Source organism: Solanum verrucosum, unplaced genomic scaffold (genome assembly GCF_900185275.1).
Source record: "Solanum verrucosum unplaced genomic scaffold, falcon-dt-bn FXZP01000306.1, whole genome shotgun sequence".
NCBI classification, from domain to species: Eukaryota; Viridiplantae; Streptophyta; class Magnoliopsida; order Solanales; family Solanaceae; genus Solanum; species Solanum verrucosum.
Genome location: NW_026020398.1, coordinates 2,713,426 through 2,732,516, shown reverse-complemented (window position 1 = coordinate 2,732,516; position 19,091 = coordinate 2,713,426). Strand labels below are relative to the sequence as shown.

The following is a 19,091-nucleotide window of genomic DNA, read 5'->3' as shown; positions in this document are numbered from 1 at the left end:
TTATTACTTGTTACTGTTAGATTACTTGTTTAATTCATTATTGATATAAATTTAATTCACTTTATAAATCATTGTCTGGTGTTTCATTAGTTACATTTTTTATCCATACTTAATTCAACTTTAATATTTGTGTATGCACTTTTAATACAAGTTAATTCATTTTGCAGTTTATTGGTTGATTTGTTATGATTGAATTACTTCTTTAATTCATTATTGAAGCAAGTTTTATTCAGTTTACAAATTACATAATGCTCTTTCGTTTGCTACATTTTGCATTCATGTTTAATTCGCTTCTAATTCAACTTTAATATATGTGTAATACATTTTTTATTCAAGTTTAATTCATTTGACAGTTTATTATGTTTCTTCATTTGTTACAATTAGATTACATGTCTAATTAATTATTGATACAAGTTTTATTCAGTCTACGAATCGTTGACTTCTCTTTCGTTTACAAATAGTTGAAAATATCGTTTGGAGTTTATATCTCCATTTTAAGAGGGTTTGGTTAAGTTTAGAATTGACTTTAGGAAAAATATTGGATTGAAGCTCGAAAATGATGAAATCTATGGAACTATATCGCATTTGTATTAAAGTTGTATTAGATATATATGTTTCGTAATTGTATTGAAATCATGAACAATACATCCTACATTTATTATACATATTGCAAACTTCACTCTCTTTTTAATGATATCAGCTAAAATAATTTAGGTAACACACTTATAATATATTTATAATACATGCACAATACATTTTTAATACATATTGCAAACATCACTCACATTCTTAGTGATACAAACCAAAAGTAATTTATAAGACACATATAATACATGTTTTATTCATGAATAATACATTTATAATACGTATTGTACACTTTACTCATTTTTTACGGATACCAACAAGAATAATTTAGGTAACACACTAATAATACATTTATAAGATATGCACAATACATTTTTAATACATATTGCAACCATCGCTCATTTTCTTAGTGATAAAAGCAAAGATAATTTATAAGATACATATGATATAAGTTTTATTCATGAATAATATGAGTTTAATCCAGTTTATAGATCGTTGTCTTGTCTTTTGTTAGTTGCGTTTTTCATTCATTCTTAATTCTATCTTTTAATTCAACTTTAATATTGTGTAATACAATTTTAAAGCAATTTAATTTATTTTGTAATTTTTTTATTTATCTGTTACTATTGGATTACTTGTTTAATTCATTATTAATACAAGTTTAATTTACTTTATAGATCATTGTGTGTAATATATTTTTAATCCAACTTTAATATGTGTGTAATACATTTTTAATTCAAATTTAATTCATTTTGCAATTTGTTATGTCACTTCATTTGTTACGATTAAAATATTTATTTAATTAATTAATTATTGATACAAATTTTATTCATTCTATGAATCATTCACTACTCTATGAAGAAAGTAGAGAGAGAAACAAAATGAAAAAAAAAAAAGCAACAGTAAGAGAGAGAAAGAGCAGCAAAAAGAAAAAAACAACAAAAAGAAAGTAAGAGAGAAAGAGCAACTAAAAGAAAGGAGCGAGCAAGAGAGAAAAATTAAAAAACTGATAGAGAAAAAAAGAGAAAGAGGCGAGAGAGAGAAAAATATAATAAAATATATAGTATTATTTTATATTGCTATAAATGGTAATAATTAAAGAGTATATCTAAAATAAGTAATTATTTTTTAAAAAGGATCCACTCAAGTAATTAATTCATTTTTAAATTTATAAACCAAACCAAACTAATAAAATTCGGGTTTTTCAACCTCGGGTTGGTTCGGGTTTTTCAAATACCAAACCAAACCATTGTGTCGAATTTTTAAATTTATAAATCAAACCAAACTAATAAACCTCGGATTTTTTTCAGATTTTTGGATTTTTTTCGGTAAAGTTTGCATATAATTAACTTGTGCTCCAAATATTTCTTTAGTCAAACCAAAATACAATTATCTAAGGTGTTTCTTAAAAAAATAACACAAAATATGAGATTAGTACTGATGACACAAAAATATTCAATAAAAAATAATAATGAAATCATCATATAAAATAAAAATTGCAAAGTCATAATAAAAATGATCATAATTTAAAAGTACTAAATCATACTAAAATAAGTTTAATAAGTATTAGTTACATTACAAATATTTAAGGAAAATTAAAATTAAATTATGTATTTTAATTGTCTAAACCAATGTAAAACTAAAGAACAAATATTCAATATTATTGTCATTCTTAGTGTTGAATTGATTTTCTTTTTGCATTAGTATTAATTTGATTTTGATTTAAGTTTTATTATAATTATCAACATCTATGAACTATAATCTTTATTGGACCATTTCGAATTCTAAGTTTTAAACTTAAAATAATATATTAAAAGATAAAAACTATGAAATAGTATTAGAAATATTTTAAAATTTTATCAAAGTAAATATTTTTATGTATGAAATAAAATTTTAAAATTACATATATAATGTCGGGTTAGTTTGGTCTCGGGTTGGTTTTTTTTAGTTAACCAAACCAACACAAATATAGTCAAGTTTTTTTTCCAATACCAAACCAAGTCAAACCAAATCACTAGTCGGGTTTTTTTTTGGGTTGACTCGATTTGCGGTTTGGTTCGGTTTTGTACACCCCTACTTATTAGACTGATTTTAGCATGATTTTGTACTTTCAAATTATGATCATTTTCATTATGACTTTGCAAGATTTATTTTATATAATGATTTCATTATTATTTTTTATTGAATATTTTAGTGTCATCACTCATCTCATATTTTGTGTTATTTTATTAAGAAACACCTTAGATAGTCGTATTTTGGTTGGACTAAAAAAATATTTGGAGTACAAGTTAATTATATGTTTGTATGCACTTTACCGGAAAAATCCAAAAACCTGAAAAAAAAAATTTTTTTTTTTGATGACAAGGGAAACCCGCAGTCGCTACCCTTTGAGTGCGCACATCAATAGCTCGCAAACCACATAGGAGAGGTAACCCGCACTAGGCAAGCTCAGTGGGATGAGCTCGACCCAGAAGGCAAACCCCTTGCTTTCGCTGGCAAGGGGTTTCGAACTTGAGACCTCCAACATGGAAGTCCCAAGCCCAAACCACTGGGCCATCCCGAAGGATAAAAAATTTAGGTTTATTAGTTTGGTTTGATTTAAAAATTCGGCCCAATGATTTGGTTTGGTATTTGAAAAATCCGAACCAACCCGAGTTTTATTAGTTTGATTTGGTTTGATATTTAAAAAACCCGAACCAACCCGGTCATGTACACCCCTATGACATGAATTAGCTTGTTCGAGGGGCAGATACACCTTATGTCAAGTGGTGTCATTCAATTCGCTATAAATAATGTAATATATGAATTGGTATAAATAATTACGGGTAACACCACTTGATAAAATAGATTTCGTTGTCCATCGATTAAGTTAGTTCACTATGAAAAGAAGTTGTACGTGCATTTGATTTATTTTTTTAACGTGTTTAGTGTTTACTATATGATTGTATATATTTTAACACATGAGTTTTTATACAATTTTATGTTCAATGTATAAGCTTACCTTTTAATGAAAACACAAACTTTTATCATTGGACTAGGAATCCTTTGTTAACCGATGTCATCTTATATCCTTTGAGCTTGTTTCTTAAAAAAGGATGTACATTTGAATTGTATTTTGTCATTATGTTCTTGTCACAATAATTTGTTCATTTGTACACCTTTAAAACCGTCAACACTGCTTGCCAAGATATTGTGTATATCGTAAAAGGTGATAGTGGAGCGATAAGTACTTCTTCATTCTTAATTAAGGTTTCGGATATGAGCTTTGGTGTATGAACTCATCGCTTTACCCCCAAAGCGAAACTTTTCAATACAAATACGAGAGCGGGACAAAATATGTTACTTATTTATCTACTTAAATTTTGATTGACAAAGTTATATGGTATCTTTACTAGTCGAGTTATATCATTTGAAACTCCAAAACACTGTCCTAGAATTAAAAACTTATAGAAGTTGAAATCTGCAAGTAAAATTCCACTATTTTGGAGTTCGAAATTTTATACAAATTATTTTGAAGTTCAAAATTGTACCGACTATCTAGAAATTTGAAACTTGTACAAGTAAAATTCAATAACAAAGTTCTAAAGTCCAATTCTAACATTGCATAGTACTACGGAAATTATCAAGAAGTTTCACTCACATTTGTCTTTTAAGTTGTAACTATAATTAAAGTTTCAAACTAAAACATTAAATTTTAGGACACATTATTTTAAAGTTTTAAACTGAAAAATTGAACTTAAGGAAACAATATCCGAAGTTTTTAAATAAGTAACAAAATTTCAATAAATATTTTGAACTAAAAAATTGAATTTCAAAATACATTATCATGAAATTTGAGGAGTGAGAGGAAGAATAAGCAATATCAACGCTCTTTTAAATTGTGGTTAAGTATTAAAACGTTTACAACTGTTGTAAATAATGAAATGTGGATGTCCGATAGCAAATCCACACTTCACGACTTTGAAGATTTTCTTGATGATTTTGAAGGATTACAAATACACTCCTACTTTCTATATATATATTCCTCGTATCGATAGAAACACACACTACGAAATATTAGAAGGAAAAACATTATTACAGTTTTTTTCTTCTTTCTTTGCTATTTAACTGCGTTATTTAACATCGATCATAAAAGTGGCTACCTAGTCCATTTCCACTTTTATTAACCTTATCAAAAAATAAAAGGATAGCAAAATGATGTGATCAAGAAAGTGATTGAACTGGTCCATTATGTTTGAGGTATATTCAAAATTGTCATTTAAAATATACTTCTGAGCAATTCAGTCCTCTACATTTATCAAAGTGAATACTTTTTATTTCTGTCAAATATTTAATAACTTTGAATATTAGATTTAATAGAAAATGTGGAAAAGAAATGTAACTAAAATTACCAAAAAGGTTTCATTAAATCTCAAAAATGGTAACACTAAAAGCCGCACAAAAACAACAAAAATTGCACTTAGAAGTTGAAATATCAAATCCAAAATGTAAAAATCACACCTCAAAATGTGGTATTCATGTTATTATCCTTTTTCTTCACAATTTTCATAAAATCTAACAATTAAATTCTATTACTTATTTGATGGTGATCAAAAGTACTTAATTTTAATAAAGTTTAAAAAAATCAAAATTATTAAAAATATATTCAATGACCCTTTTGGATAGCATCCTAAATATAAAAGCACTACTTTTATATTTATAAAAAGAATTGTAGTGCATGATTAATTGAATTCACTCTTATAAAAGTATCTTTTGCAACAATAATTATGTGGCTCATATATGATATGTCCACTAATGAGTCTTTTGGTTGATGAATAGTTATAAAAGAATAGTAGTGCATGATTTTATTTATAAGAAAATTAAGCTACATGTTATGTTTCAACTTGTTCGTCTCTCTTCTATTTTTTTCGATCTCATTTACTTATCTTTCTACATCTTTCAATCTTCCTCGTCTTTCTATTTACTAAAACTATTACTCTAAATTGTAATTAGGTAAACTATAACTATTTATAAAAATTTCTTTGCTATTTCATGCTTATACTTATTTGTTATAACCAAAGAATCTGTCAAAGAATAAACTCCATTATAATTGCAATTTGCAATATGAAGTATGATTCGAAAATTAAAATATTTAAACTTAAATTAACATGAATTCAACTAATTTCTTTTTATTTTATTTTTAAAAAATTTCCTTTTTTTTTTTTTGCATAATTTTGATTTTGTTCAAACAACTCCCATCTCCCCCAAAATTTACCCCAAGAAAAAGAGAGTAAACTTCTGGTGGACTCACCGGACTGGCAGAATCCACAGGGAAAAATACATCTATTTGACGAATCAAAGTTCACTCCTATACGCATCCGTCACTTTCCTCCATTATTCTCGTAGAAGAAAAGGAATTCCTCATCACCCAAAAGTGACATTCACACCCAAAAACCAAAAAAACCCAATCTTGATCCCAATTTTCTCAAAATTCGCCTCTAATTTTGGGGTTATTCGACGAGGGGCTCGAATTTTTGAGGTTTTGGGGGTTCATAAGACAATATATATAGTGTATCAGGGAGGTGGAAGATGTTATCAGATCATTTTCAAAACGGGGTGGAGACGGCGAAGCTGATGTGGTCACGGATTCCGGCGACAGAGGAGGAGGAAGTTGGCGAGGTGGGTCCATCAAGAAAGGGCAATGGGAGCACTGTGGAAAGTCTTGATTATGAAGTTGTTGAAAATTTTGCTTATAGGGAAGAGCAGGTGTGTCTTTTCTAAAGCTCTAGTCTTTTTTCTGTTTTGTTTCAACAAAAAAGATAACAGCTTTATGCTGCTTATTAAAAAAAGTACTAGTTCTATGTTAGGACAGAAATGCTCAGTTATTGTTCTAAATATACTTGTTTTATAGTTTATACTAGTATTGTAAATGGAAAAAAGAGAGGCTAATTGCTTTACATTTGGAAAATAAGATAGCTGAAGTTGTGTTTGATGTGTGTTTTATATGGACAGGCTAAAAGAGGAAAGCTTTATATGGGATATGCTGTTTTGGTTAAGTGGTTCTTGGCGTTACTAATTGGAATTGGTGAGATTTTTAATCAACTTAATCTATGGTTATTTCTCTTTATGCCCTGTAGAAATAGATTATCTAGGGTATGTTCTTGTCCCTGGTACCCCATTTACTTCAAATTAAAATTGTTTGGAGTTAATTTTTTGCTTCACATGGAAGTGTGGGAAGGAATGGAATTTTATGATACCAGTTTTCTGTATGTGAGTAGTTCTAACCTAGAGGAAGGTAAGAGTGGTTGTTTCCGATAGACCCTCGGTTCAAGAAAAGTATTTTCAAAAATAGGTTTGGCAAATACAAGAACAAAAGATATAGTGGAAATATGGTAGAAGAAAAGTAGTGACAACAAAATAATAAAAATAACCCAAGTTAAAGAAACATCAATAGTAATACAATTGAAGAATAGGATAATAATAGAAAAATAATAAAGATACTGATAAGTAGAGAGGGAGCAGACAAGATGCTCTAAGCTAGAACCATGCTTTCCCACAGGAAAGAGAGAGATCGCTCGACTACCTACTAAACCTCTACCCTAATTTTTTACCTCCATGTTTTCCTATTTAGGGTCATGTCCTCAGTGCGCTAAAAATGTGTCACGCGTGGAAGCAAGCTAGGCCCCTATTTTGAGAAGTTGGGGTGAAGAGTGCATTTCCATCACAAAAGATTAAAGCCACCTACAGGTTCCTGCAATGATCTGATCACTTTGTCACATCTCTTCAATACGACTACAATAACGATCATAGTGATCTTCTCTGGTACCTACTTTGATGGCAGGATCCAATTGATCATGAAAATTGTAAGATGCTTGTCTTTTGTATCGTATCAAGAGATTTGACATAGAAAAGATCGTTGCTTAAAGAGTTACATTGTCAAATTGATCTCGAAATTGGATCCCAATAATAGTTGCTGCCCAAAGGTGCTTTATGAAAGCCGGTCCATAATGGTTCATGTCTAATCACCTCTCCAAAATTCTTACTCTGTCTGCTTTACCTCTCCTTAAACCTATTCTCGAACCTCCTCACTGGAGCACCTGTGCTCCTCCCCTCCTTTTTACATGCTTGAACCATCTCAGTCTTGCTTCCCTAATCTTGTCCACAAATAGAGCCACTCCCACCTTGCCTAGTATATATTCATTCCTAATTTTATCTCTCCTTGTGTGCCCACACATCCACCTAAGCATCTCCATCTCCACTACATTTATCTTCTGAACATGTGAATTCTTGACTAACCAATACTTTCCCCCTACAACATTGTTGGTGTAACATCCACTCTATAGAACTTCTTACTCAAATTTTGGATCCATCATACTTGTCTTTAATTGCTCTAGTATATGCCACAATTACACCTCCAGACTAAAAGCATCTCCATATAATCTCCCTAGGGACCTTGTCATGTGCCTTTTCTAAGTCTATGAACACCATATGCCAGTCTCTTTTCGTATCTGTATATTGCTCTGACGATGTCCTTAGAAAAAGTTGAATGGCTGCCGTAGTTGATCGTTGGAAATAGACACATCCCTCATCATCCTCATCCTCATTCTCATTTCTATTACCCTCTCCCAAACTTTTAAAGTGTGGCTTGGTAGTTTAATACCCATGTAATTGTTGCAATCTTGAATATCTGGTGCCCGTTGCAAGAAAAAACTCAGTTGTTTAGCCTTCGTATAAGACATTTGGAGGATCTATTTTCACACGATTCAAGATTGCGCGTGAGCAGATCCTTCTAATATTTAGGTCATCGATAGTAAGGCGGCATTATACAAATAAAGGGACAGAGAGTAGAGTTGAGAAGAAAAAATAAATTTCCAAAATCACATGTGACATGTGTCATATGAACTATTTTGTTTTGTTGACTCCTGAATGGTGCATGTCAATAGGTTGGCATATAACTGTTGTCCATATTAAAACTTTAGCTGAAACATTATTGGAGGAAGAATAGGTTGTTTATTTTACCTGCTTATATCGTCAGCAATAGAGAACTGGCGATCTTGGAAAGGCATCTTTTGTTAATCTTTGCATGTCCTGAATAAAATGGAACAGAAAAATTGAGGTGGAGAATCCATATACCCGACCCAAACTAATTTGGATTGTGGAGTAGTTGATTGATTGATTAGTCTTTGCCTGGTTGATGTTATTATTTATAAATGTAAAGCCAAGACAAATATAAATCTAAAGCTAAGACAAAATTTTCTCTTGTTCAGTTTCTGTTTTGGGAGCCCTAGCTAGCTCTTGCCTTCTAGGGTAGGTATTTGATTTATTATATAGACGAGAGCTTTTAATATTCAAAAATTGAGAAATTAAATTTTCTACTTTTGCTTTGATTAGCCTCTACTCGGTCATAAATGACTCCCTATAATCAAAGTCCTTCATTTTATTGTAAAGGAATATCTTAAAAATCATTAATTACTGTGCTGGGGTTAGCTTATTCTTCATGAATGGCACCTCACGTTTAAAGAAGAATATTGCAATATTTCTGAGATTTGGAACTTACATTGTATATACTATATAGCGTAAATAGTTATTGTGATAGTCAGACGTATTTCAGAATGATTGTATACAAGCCATCAAGGTAAAACTTTATTTTAACCTTACCATTTCTCAGGAAAAAGAAAGAAAAAATTGATTTAACCAAATGAGATTATAGTGCTAAACAGCTAAAGTCCATTTTGGCGGTTTCAAATGTTGAGTAATGCTTCATATTTTAGTTCGTGAGTTATTCATCATTTTCCAAACTATTAAGCAGGACTTTTTGATCAGAAAAATTTTGTTACAATTTTCTCATGTAAAATTCCAAATGCAATGTGCATTATCCTTGGTTTTGGTGCGTAGAATAGCTTTTGAGAAAATAAACTTGTCAGTGCCCCTTTGGAACTTGCCAAATGATTATATTTCTGGCTCAACTTGGAGCTTTATCATAGTTTAGCACCTCAGAAGTAATCTCTCTCTCTCTCTCTCTCTCTCTAGGAAAAGCCCTTTTCCAGATGGAATGGTTCTCTTTTCATGGGCTGGAAGTTTCAGAGTAGCTTAGTTCATCATCTGAATCCCGTCCTTCAACGTGGATGCTAGGACCAATCTTGTTGTAGGAGTATATGCCTATATGGGTGATTGGTGAGCCATGAGTTTATATCAATTATGGAAAATCTGGTGATTAATATTTTGGAGGGTTGTGATTTCTATTCCCTTCTTGTTGTGTTCTGAAATGGTGGAGTTATGAGAACTAATAACATGCCTCAGTGAGCAAGACTTAGCTACCATTTCGTTCTAGTAATCTTATTCTCTTTTATTTTTGTATTTCAATAAGCATTTGATCTAATAGTCGCTCTCTCATGAACTGAGTTCCTATTCCTTTGCTCTCAGGCACAGGACTTGCTGCTGTTTTCATTAATCTTTCCGTTGAAAATTTTGCGGGATGGAAGTTCTCATTAACATTTCAAATTATTCAGAAGTCATACTTTGCTGGATTTCTGGTGTATATTTTGATCAACCTGGTTCTAGTATTATCTTCTGTATATATTATCACGTGCTTTGCACCAGCAGCGTCAGGATCAGGAATTCCTGAAATAAAGGGTTATCTAAATGGTACACTTGTACTTTCTGGTATTAATTGTTAAATCTCTGGCTAGGATAATATCTTCTGGGTTACTCATTTTGGTCTGTATGTGTAGGAATTGACACACATGGTATCCTTCTTTTCAGAACTCTGATTGGAAAGGTATGATAGCACACCTAAGCTTTGATCTGGATTCTCTATCACTCTTAATCAGATAATTTGTTGTTATTCTTACTTGGTCTTTTAGATTTTTGGAAGCATAGGTTCAGTGGGAGGTGGTCTTGCTCTTGGCAAAGAAGGGCCTCTTGTACATATTGGTGCTTGTATTGCTTCTTTGCTTGGACAAGTGAGTATTACTCCTATTTTTTTCTTCTATAACTGCATTTCCCTTAATGATTTTTCATGAATACAACTTTTATCTTATATCTTCTTAGTTTTGGCAATGGAACATTTGTTACTGAATTCTATGCTCTGTTACTGCACTTACATTTTGATTTTTCATGAGTCCAAATTTTATCTTATATTCTGAGTTTTCGCAATGAAATATTTGTTGCTGATTCTATGTTCTGTTTGTTTTACCTGGTCATTTGAATCAAAGATCTGATACTTGTTCTGTATTGGTGATCATCTAAAATATGTTCAGTATTTACTTCCAAACATCATGCTGAATGTTCATGTATTTTGATGTAATTGCAGGGTGGAACCACAAAATATCACCTTCAGTCAAGGTGGCTCCAAGTTTTTAGCAGTGAACGGGATCGTCGTGATTTGGTGAGTGACTGTTGTCTTTTTGGATCTCTGAACTTGTAATATAAGAATCTTGTTAAGGATCTCTAGACCTGTAATTTAATATCAATCCATATAATTGTGATAAGGATCTGTGAGAATCTGTAAAAATGATATCACTCTTTCCAATCTAGGTTAGACCGTTTAAAGCTTGAGGTACTAATCTAGCTGAACATTCTAAATGTGTTCTTTTCTTCTTTTTTACTTAAGGTGTCAACTTTTTTATGAATCTTAGAAGTGCTAAAAAGATTTGGAGATGAAAGCTAAGATCTGGTTTTTTAAAGTTCTCATGATGAGTTTTTCTCAAAAAAAAAAAAAAAGTTCTCATGATGAGAGGGGTTTTCTGTGCTCTAAGAAGTCCTTACTCCTTTGTATCTGTTGACTCAGGTGACTTGTGGATGTGCTGCTGGAGTTGCTGCTGCTTTTAGAGCTCCAGTAGGTGGTGTATTATTTGCTCTTGAAGAGGTCACTTCTTGGTAATTCTCATCTCTCCTTTGAGCTTCTTTCATGTACATCTAGTGCAATTTATGAGATATCTTCCTTGTTGAGCAATTTTTACTTCTGCATACTTCTATTTCTGACATTGCTAATGAGCAGTATATAAACCATCAATGTTAAGCCCATTGCTGTTATGATTAATCGTCATATTAGCTGGTAGACTGGTTTTTGAAAAAGCACGGACATGGTTAGCTTTCACTTTGTACCTTTCTGAATGTGGTGCTCTTTACTAGGAACTATAATCTGTTTGAATTATTTTATTCTTTCAATCATAAACAACACTATGCTTTTACTTCCACTTGAGTAGTCGTTAGCATGTTCTGCAATGTGAAAAATTAAATGCCGTCTGATCATATGTTGTTTCATTATTGATCAAAAGGTGGAGGAGTCAACTAATGTGGCGGGTCTTCTTTACCTCTGCAATTGTAGCTGTTGTTGTCCGTACAGCAATGGGATGGTGTAAAGATGGAAACTGTGGTCATTTTGGCGCTGGAGGCTTCATTATATGGATATCTCTGGGTTAGATTCCGAACTCATTTAAGTCTTCTACACTGTATCCTAGTTACACTTTTGACCTCTTACAATTCTCTCAGTGGTCAAGAGGACTATTCTTTTGAGGAGTTGTTGCCCATGGCAGTTATTGGAGTTATAGGAGGTCTCCTTGGTATGTATGGTTGATATTAAGATGTTGAGATACCAGAAGAATATGGTCGGTAAATTAATTGGTCACACATTGACTTTTGCAGGAGCGTTATTCAATCAGCTTACCCTCTATATGACACACTGGCGTAGAAATTATTTGCACAAGAAAGGAATTCGTGTGAAAGTAAGATAACTTATTAAGAACAAGAATTTCTTACTTCATAAAAAAATAAAAAAAAATCTCACAGTTGTGTATTCTCGTCTTTGAAAATGAGTATGCATTTCCTTGCTAAGCTCGATGAACTAATTTTGTGGTCTGCCATTCTCAGATTATTGAAGCTTGTCTCATCTCTGTGATAACTTCAGCTATTTCATTTGGATTGCCACTCTTTAGAAGATGTACTCCGTGCCCTGAAGCCGATGCTAACTCTGGCATTGAATGTCCGCAAGCACCAGGAATGTTTGGCAATTATGTTAATGTAAGGTCCTCTATGACTTATAACTTCTGTTTTATTTTATCTTTATTCAATCATTTAATTTCTGTTACTTTGCTTTTATGATTTTATTTTTATCATATTTTTAAGCTTGAAATCTGTTATGCTGCAAGTGGTCGTCCTTTCTAAATCCTATGCACATAGCCACATACATGTTATTGCATATCAAGCAATCAATGTCTATTAATGGGGGCCACAAGCTGTGACATCTGGAAGAGTAGAGTCAACTGTCTTAATTCTTAACTAATCTATTCTTTCAATGGTCATTATTGATACTTCTTATATCATTCTTCAATACAGGCTGGGGCCTGCTTGGGTGCTTGTACTGTTGTACATATAAATCACTTGTGAAAAAGTAGAGTAAAATGTGTACCGTCTCTTGGATATGGTTCCACGATTCTATTGTCGTGTTTGTTTCAAGTCTCTGTTTTGTTAGATAGGTGAAACATTTATTCCTCTAGCTCCAAGTAGAAAGTTCTAAATTAGAACCTGTTTATGATGATTAGGCATTTGCTGTAAGCCATTGAAAGTGCATTCAAATCTGTTATGTGCATACTCCATCCAGGACTAGCAGTTGATTTACGATCCTGGCTTGATTAATTATGTGCTGAAAGTTAACATCCAAATAAGTACTATACAGTATTTTCTCAAGAAAAAATAATAATTATGTGCTGAAAGTTCAAATCCGATTCCAGGCTTCACTGAAATATCGTGAAATGTTTCATTTTCCTTTGTGGTGTGTGTTGTATTGTTATTTGCTTCTGTATTTTTCTTGATATCCAATTTTGCTTTCTTCATTTGTTGGTGATGTTTGGATTTTGTGCATTTTGCAGTTTTACTGTCAGAACAACAAGGAGTACAATGACCTCGCAACCATATTCTTCAACACTCAGGTCTTTAAACAATTCCTGAACCTGTGTTTATTTTAAATAGAAAGCAGTGGATTTTCCTTTTCACTGATGGAGCTTTATGTATCATACATGTCTGCAGGATGACGCTATAAGAAATTTATTCAGTGCGAAGACAGCTCATGAATTCAGTGCTCAAAGCCTACTTACATTTTTGGTATCTCTACTTGTTAACTTTCTCCCTCCCATTTGTGTGAATGATAGCTTCATGTATTTTATGTGTTCGTCCCGACTTTTACATTTGGGTGAACTGTAATTGATAATTTGCATGAAAATTCATGTGCTGAAAAACTTAGCAAATTATGGTATCAGTATTGAGAATCTGAGATCCCCATTGAACTACTGTTTCTGAAATTTAACATTGTAAAAAATTTCGTGATGTTATCTTGAGTTTAAATCAAATCTTCTTCCTTTTACCGGGATGTGAGTTTCTTGTGGGGTGGATAGGATTTTCTCATCTGCACTTGAACTTCCTTTTTTTTAAAACTATAATCAAATTAGTGTTCAGTGCCACACAATGCTATTGTTGTGCTCAGGGTGTGTTGAGTGAACTTTAATTGATGCTGGAAACACTTGTCTTTTTCAACTCTTCAAATTTTATGCCTATCTGCCAATACTGCTAGAGTTCTGTGCTCAAGTGCACTCTTTTCTGATGTTTATGCAGTTTAGGGAAGAAAGTTATAGCAAAAACCTCTCTCATGTCTTGATGGGTTACAATTATGTGGGAAATTAATGGTTGGTGTATTTGTCTCTCAGGTTATGTTTTACACCTTGGCAGTGGTAACCTTTGGAACTGCAGTTCCAGCAGGTCAGTTTGTGCCAGGCATCATGATAGGATCAACTTATGGACGTCTTGTTGGCATGTTCGTGGTTAGCTTTTATAAGAAGCTGAACATTGAAGAGGGGACGTAAGCATTTTTTTCTTATTTACTCCTTCGTTATAGCCATATACATTATAGATTTATTCTCTGGTGAAAGCTTTGACATAGGCATACTGGAATTAAGTTTTTTTTTCCCCTTCAGTTCAAAAAATGTGTTCCGCTTAATTCTGAGTTCCTCCAAGTATTTAAGTACATGATCACTATTGGCCTCTCATCTGTCACTTCTTAAAGAGGTGAGGTATCACAATTGACTGAAGCAGATCCCCTGATGTTCAAGGAACAGAGCATAGTATGCTTCTTGATTTTTGATACAGTAAACAATTGGAGGATCACTTGATCGAAACCACAACCATCTCTGGAATTCCTATTTTCATTTTGTTTCTCTTTTTTTTTCTTCTGGTGTATTGGGGGGTGGGGGTGCGAGAAGAGAGTCAATTACTAGGCCTCCGCTCTAGTTTAACAAAATTAGACCTAGTCTCAGAGGACGTTCTGAGAATCTCCCTTGCAGTTTACCTCCCTCTGCAGAACCATCATATCACAATGGTGTCAAAGAAAATGGGAGTGTTTCTGCATTGTATCAGCTTGGCTTGACTAATGCTGTGGATGATCATCAAGATAATCTCTTTTTAGTTACTACTGGTGGTGTGTCATACTCTCTTTTTGCAATATGCTGGGATTGTGTAGTCTCTGGTGTTGTCCATCGGGATCTCTAATCAATAAGCAAATAAACGGTTATGCTGATTCTGCAACATTAGTCAGTTCAGACTGGCTCGTGTCGTAGATGGCAATTAATCTAAATTACCAGTTGAAAGTGGTTTGATCTTCCACCAGCTTGATGTCGTTAGATCTGCAAGTTTTGAAATGATTGATTGCATTTTAGACAGAATTAATTGAAATAAAAAAATTTACCTTATCTGTCCCTCCCTCCCCCCAAAGAGAAGGCTAGTAGGTGTTTAAAATATTTTATCTTACCTTATCCAAGGAAAAAAAGATGTTCAGAAATTCTTAAGCTATTCCAGTCATTACTTTAATCAGAAATTCTTAAGCTATTCCAGTCATTACTTTAAGGTTTTAGGTTCGATATTCTGATTTTTTTTTCACATGATTAATCTTGCACTGGGTACTCCTTTCTCTTCACTCACCTCCTAAGTCTACTAAGCTTTTTTGGTTGAAATTATAGGTATGCTCTTCTAGGTGCTGCATCTTTTCTTGGAGGCTCTATGCGTATGACTGTATCTCTCTGCGTCATCATGGTGGAGATTACAAACAACTTAAAGCTTTTACCTCTAATAATGCTGGTTCTTCTCATCTCAAAGGTGCGCTTTGATACTGGCTGGCTTACAATTCTCTCCGGCTATCTTTTCATTCACATAGGACTAAGGGTTACCCATGTGTAGGCTGTTGGTGATGCGTTTAATGAAGGATTATATGAAGAACAGGCTGGATTAAGGGCAATTCCATTACTTGAATCTAGACCGAAGTATCAAATGCGCTATATGACGGCAAAAGAGGCATGTGGGAATCAAAACGTAAGAATTTCTTCAGCGCCCTTCTCATGTTCTGCTCCAACTAGCAGATGCTTGTTTCCTTGTTTGTTCAGAATGTCATCTTTTTTCAGAATTGAGCTAAAGACGACTAGTGGTTTCTTTACCTTTTTCTAGTTGTAGTTATTAAACTAGCATTTCTGCTTAAAGCAAGTGAAGCAGCAGCTCTGTATTGCAACAATTCCATGATATTTTAAGTATGAACTCTACTTTCATCACCATCTGATTTGACCGTGACTAGTAACCTTAATGTTAATAAGAAGCAGAAATTTTACTAGAATTCATAGAGTCCCTCTAAGATTAGAAGAGGGTTATATTTTGGATTTTTTGCTCACTTGTACAGAATCCCAGCACTACCTTTGTGTTTTTTTATGAATACAATTATTACCATTTCAAAAAAGAAAAATCTCTTCTGACCCACACCTGTGCAGTTTCTGTGCAAATTCTAGCTCACTAACACACCCCTAATTCCTGCATCTTTTAGGTTGTATACTTCCCTCGGGTTGTGAAGGTTGCAGATATAGTTTCTATTTTGAGGAGCAATGACCACAACGGGTTCCCTGTAAGTTTAAGCTTTGTCCCTGTGCTTTGTTCAATGCAAGCTATCTGCATGTTGGATCATTCTTCTGACTCAATTATTTTTAGGTTGTTGACCACGCAAGAAGTGGGGAGACACTTGTTATTGGACTTATACTAAGAAGGTGAGAGATAGTGATGATCTTTTCTGATATTGATGCCTTATTTGGAGATAAGAGATTTTGAATGCCAGAAATCAGTAGACTTTAACAAAATATTTACTCTATCTTGTTGTTTATGCAGTCATTTATTGGTACTTCTACAATCAAAAGTTGATTTTCAGCATAGCCCTTTACCCTGTGATTCGAGAGGTGATCTTTTGCCAATCAGGTAACTCGGTTTAACTATTACTGAGGATCGCTTATTGGTGCGTCTTTGTCTACTACATGAAAAATTTACAGATACTGTATTTCTCAGGCACAACCTTAGTGAATTTGTGAAACCCGTTTCTAGTAAAGGGATATCTCTCCATGATATCCATTTCACTCCTGATGATCTGGAGATGTACATTGATCTTGCCCCATTTTTAAACCCGTCTCCATATGTTGTCCCAGAAGACATGTCATTAACGAAGGTAACGTTGTAACTTATTCCAATTGTTGCTCCTTCATTAATTTCCAAGGAATTATTTTGTCAACGCTTGCATGGAATTGAAGACAACATGACAAAAGTAGGCTAAGGTTGAAAACAAGAATTCATTCCTACTCTTGGCCGAGAGACCAAGTTTAGCCATGGTGAACATCAAATGATCAAAAATTTTAACATTCTGTTGCTGGTACAGGTATATAATCTTTTTCGTCAACTAGGACTGAGGCACTTACTTGTTGTTCCACGTCCTGCTCGTGTTATTGGCATGATCACTCGAAAAGATCTGATACTTGAGGTACCTTTGCTAGACCACCTATCTTCATTTATATTTAAAAGTTGTGATTTTTCAGTTCACTCCATGCATCTATACGAAGTCTGGTATTAAGGGTAGAGGGGTGGATACATACTCCCCCGATTTTCGAACCTGTGGGCCAACTGGGGTTGGACCAGCTAATTCACCAGGGGATTTCTCAGCTATTCGAAAAAAGTAGTTATTTTTAATTGTTGTTAATAATATATACGTTATAATGCAGGATAATGATGATCCAACGGCCGTAGAGCTCCAATCAACTAGTGTAAGGTCTCTTTCTTTATTCATACTGATGGACATCTATCTTGTTTTGATTTGCTTAAAAAATATTCTGTTTCGATTATGTGGATGTGCGCCTAATTTTTCCCAGGCGTCCAGGGACAGCTGCTACACAATTAGATAAAATGTCTAATCATACTCTAATATTTCTCATAAATGAAAAAAAAGGCCTGGCAGCTGGTCCAGATGCCATACAACACATCATACCCAGTGTAGTCCCACAAGTGGGGTCTGGGGAGGATAGTGTGTATGCATCCTTACTACCTTGTGAAGGTAGAGGGATTGTTTCTGAAGGACCCTCATCCCAAGTAACGCATATGAAACAACTGTATAAAAAAGAAATACAGTGGTGAAAAAGCCATGCTGAAAATAATGGAGAAAAGAATAGTAACAATCACAAATAATACGATAACCTAGGAAAAAGGTAATAAAAACAAGTAACTAAAAAAACCCAAGAACAAGGTAGTAGGTGAGTGTAATCATATACAGCCGTTGTGCATCATATGTAAGTCATCTTTCTTCTGTTTATCACCTTCTTGGTTCAATTTTCTAGCAGATTGATGAACTCTATTGCACTCCCTTTACTTGTAAGAAAGTTGTTGTAATAGCAACCACCTGTTGCATTGCCTGTGCATTCTTGTACTTTTTTTTTTTGCGCAGACCTCATTACTGACTAAATGGAAAAAAGAGGAGTCATTATTCCATCAATGACATTTTTGTTTGTTACTCCTATAAATCGAAACAAGTTACATGACATTGTTGTTTGTTATTCAGAGGTACACAATCTAACCATAGAGTGATAACGAGGAAAGGAGATGCACAACAGCCGCTTCTTGATGGTCTTCTTTAAAATAGAATCCCAGCGATGCACTGCTGTTTCTGCAGTGAAGAGTAGCTTCCAGCGTCCCCTCTCAAGATTTGGTGGCAGTAGATCTCACTTCATAATCTATCGTCATTAGATTCTAGGAAATGTATAGTGTATTTATTTCCCCTTGAGAGTCATGGGATTATTATAGCAATCAGTTCAGTTTTTATTTTATTTTTTGTATTTCCTGCAAATGGTGTATGAGAAATTAGTTGAAAAGCTGTGCTCCTTTTCATGGAACATTTGGAGCAATAGTTGGAAAAAAGTTGACACTGTTCCACATAATCTTGGAATTCTAAACCTATTGCAGCTGAGGCTCTTTGTGTGTCATATTTATTGTCCATTGAAGGAATTTAAATGTTTTTTGACCAAATTATGAGTGGTAAAGAGTTAAAAGACAATCTTTTCAACATCTTTTGAAACATATTTACACATGGCACACAACATATAGAGTGTGTATGTGTGTGTGTGTACAAACATTAAAAATTTTGTTTAGGTCAGGATCCAATCTCTGTTAATTTGTCAAACTCTGTCCACAAT

The 19,091-nt window shown here is 33.3% G+C and overlaps 1 protein-coding gene across 1 annotated transcript; it reads left to right on the top strand.

The window, feature by feature from the left end:
* The first annotated feature begins 5,855 nt into the window (after nucleotides 1–5,855).
* LOC125839392 (chloride channel protein CLC-d) lies at nucleotides 5,856–18,793 on the top strand. Its single transcript, XM_049518376.1, is given in 23 exon segments — nucleotides 5,856–6,330; nucleotides 6,577–6,649; nucleotides 9,988–10,209; nucleotides 10,296–10,342; nucleotides 10,428–10,526; nucleotides 10,877–10,951; nucleotides 11,354–11,442; nucleotides 11,844–11,985; nucleotides 11,987–12,128; nucleotides 12,211–12,290; nucleotides 12,436–12,585; nucleotides 13,434–13,493; nucleotides 13,591–13,665; nucleotides 14,265–14,416; nucleotides 15,570–15,705; nucleotides 15,787–15,918; nucleotides 16,418–16,495; nucleotides 16,579–16,634; nucleotides 16,753–16,839; nucleotides 16,927–17,083; nucleotides 17,291–17,392; nucleotides 17,631–17,677; nucleotides 18,461–18,793. Coding segments are annotated over 23 exon segments (2,454 nt in total). The 5' UTR covers nucleotides 5,856–6,153; the 3' UTR covers nucleotides 18,537–18,793.
* The last annotated feature ends 298 nt before the right edge of the window (nucleotides 18,794–19,091 follow it).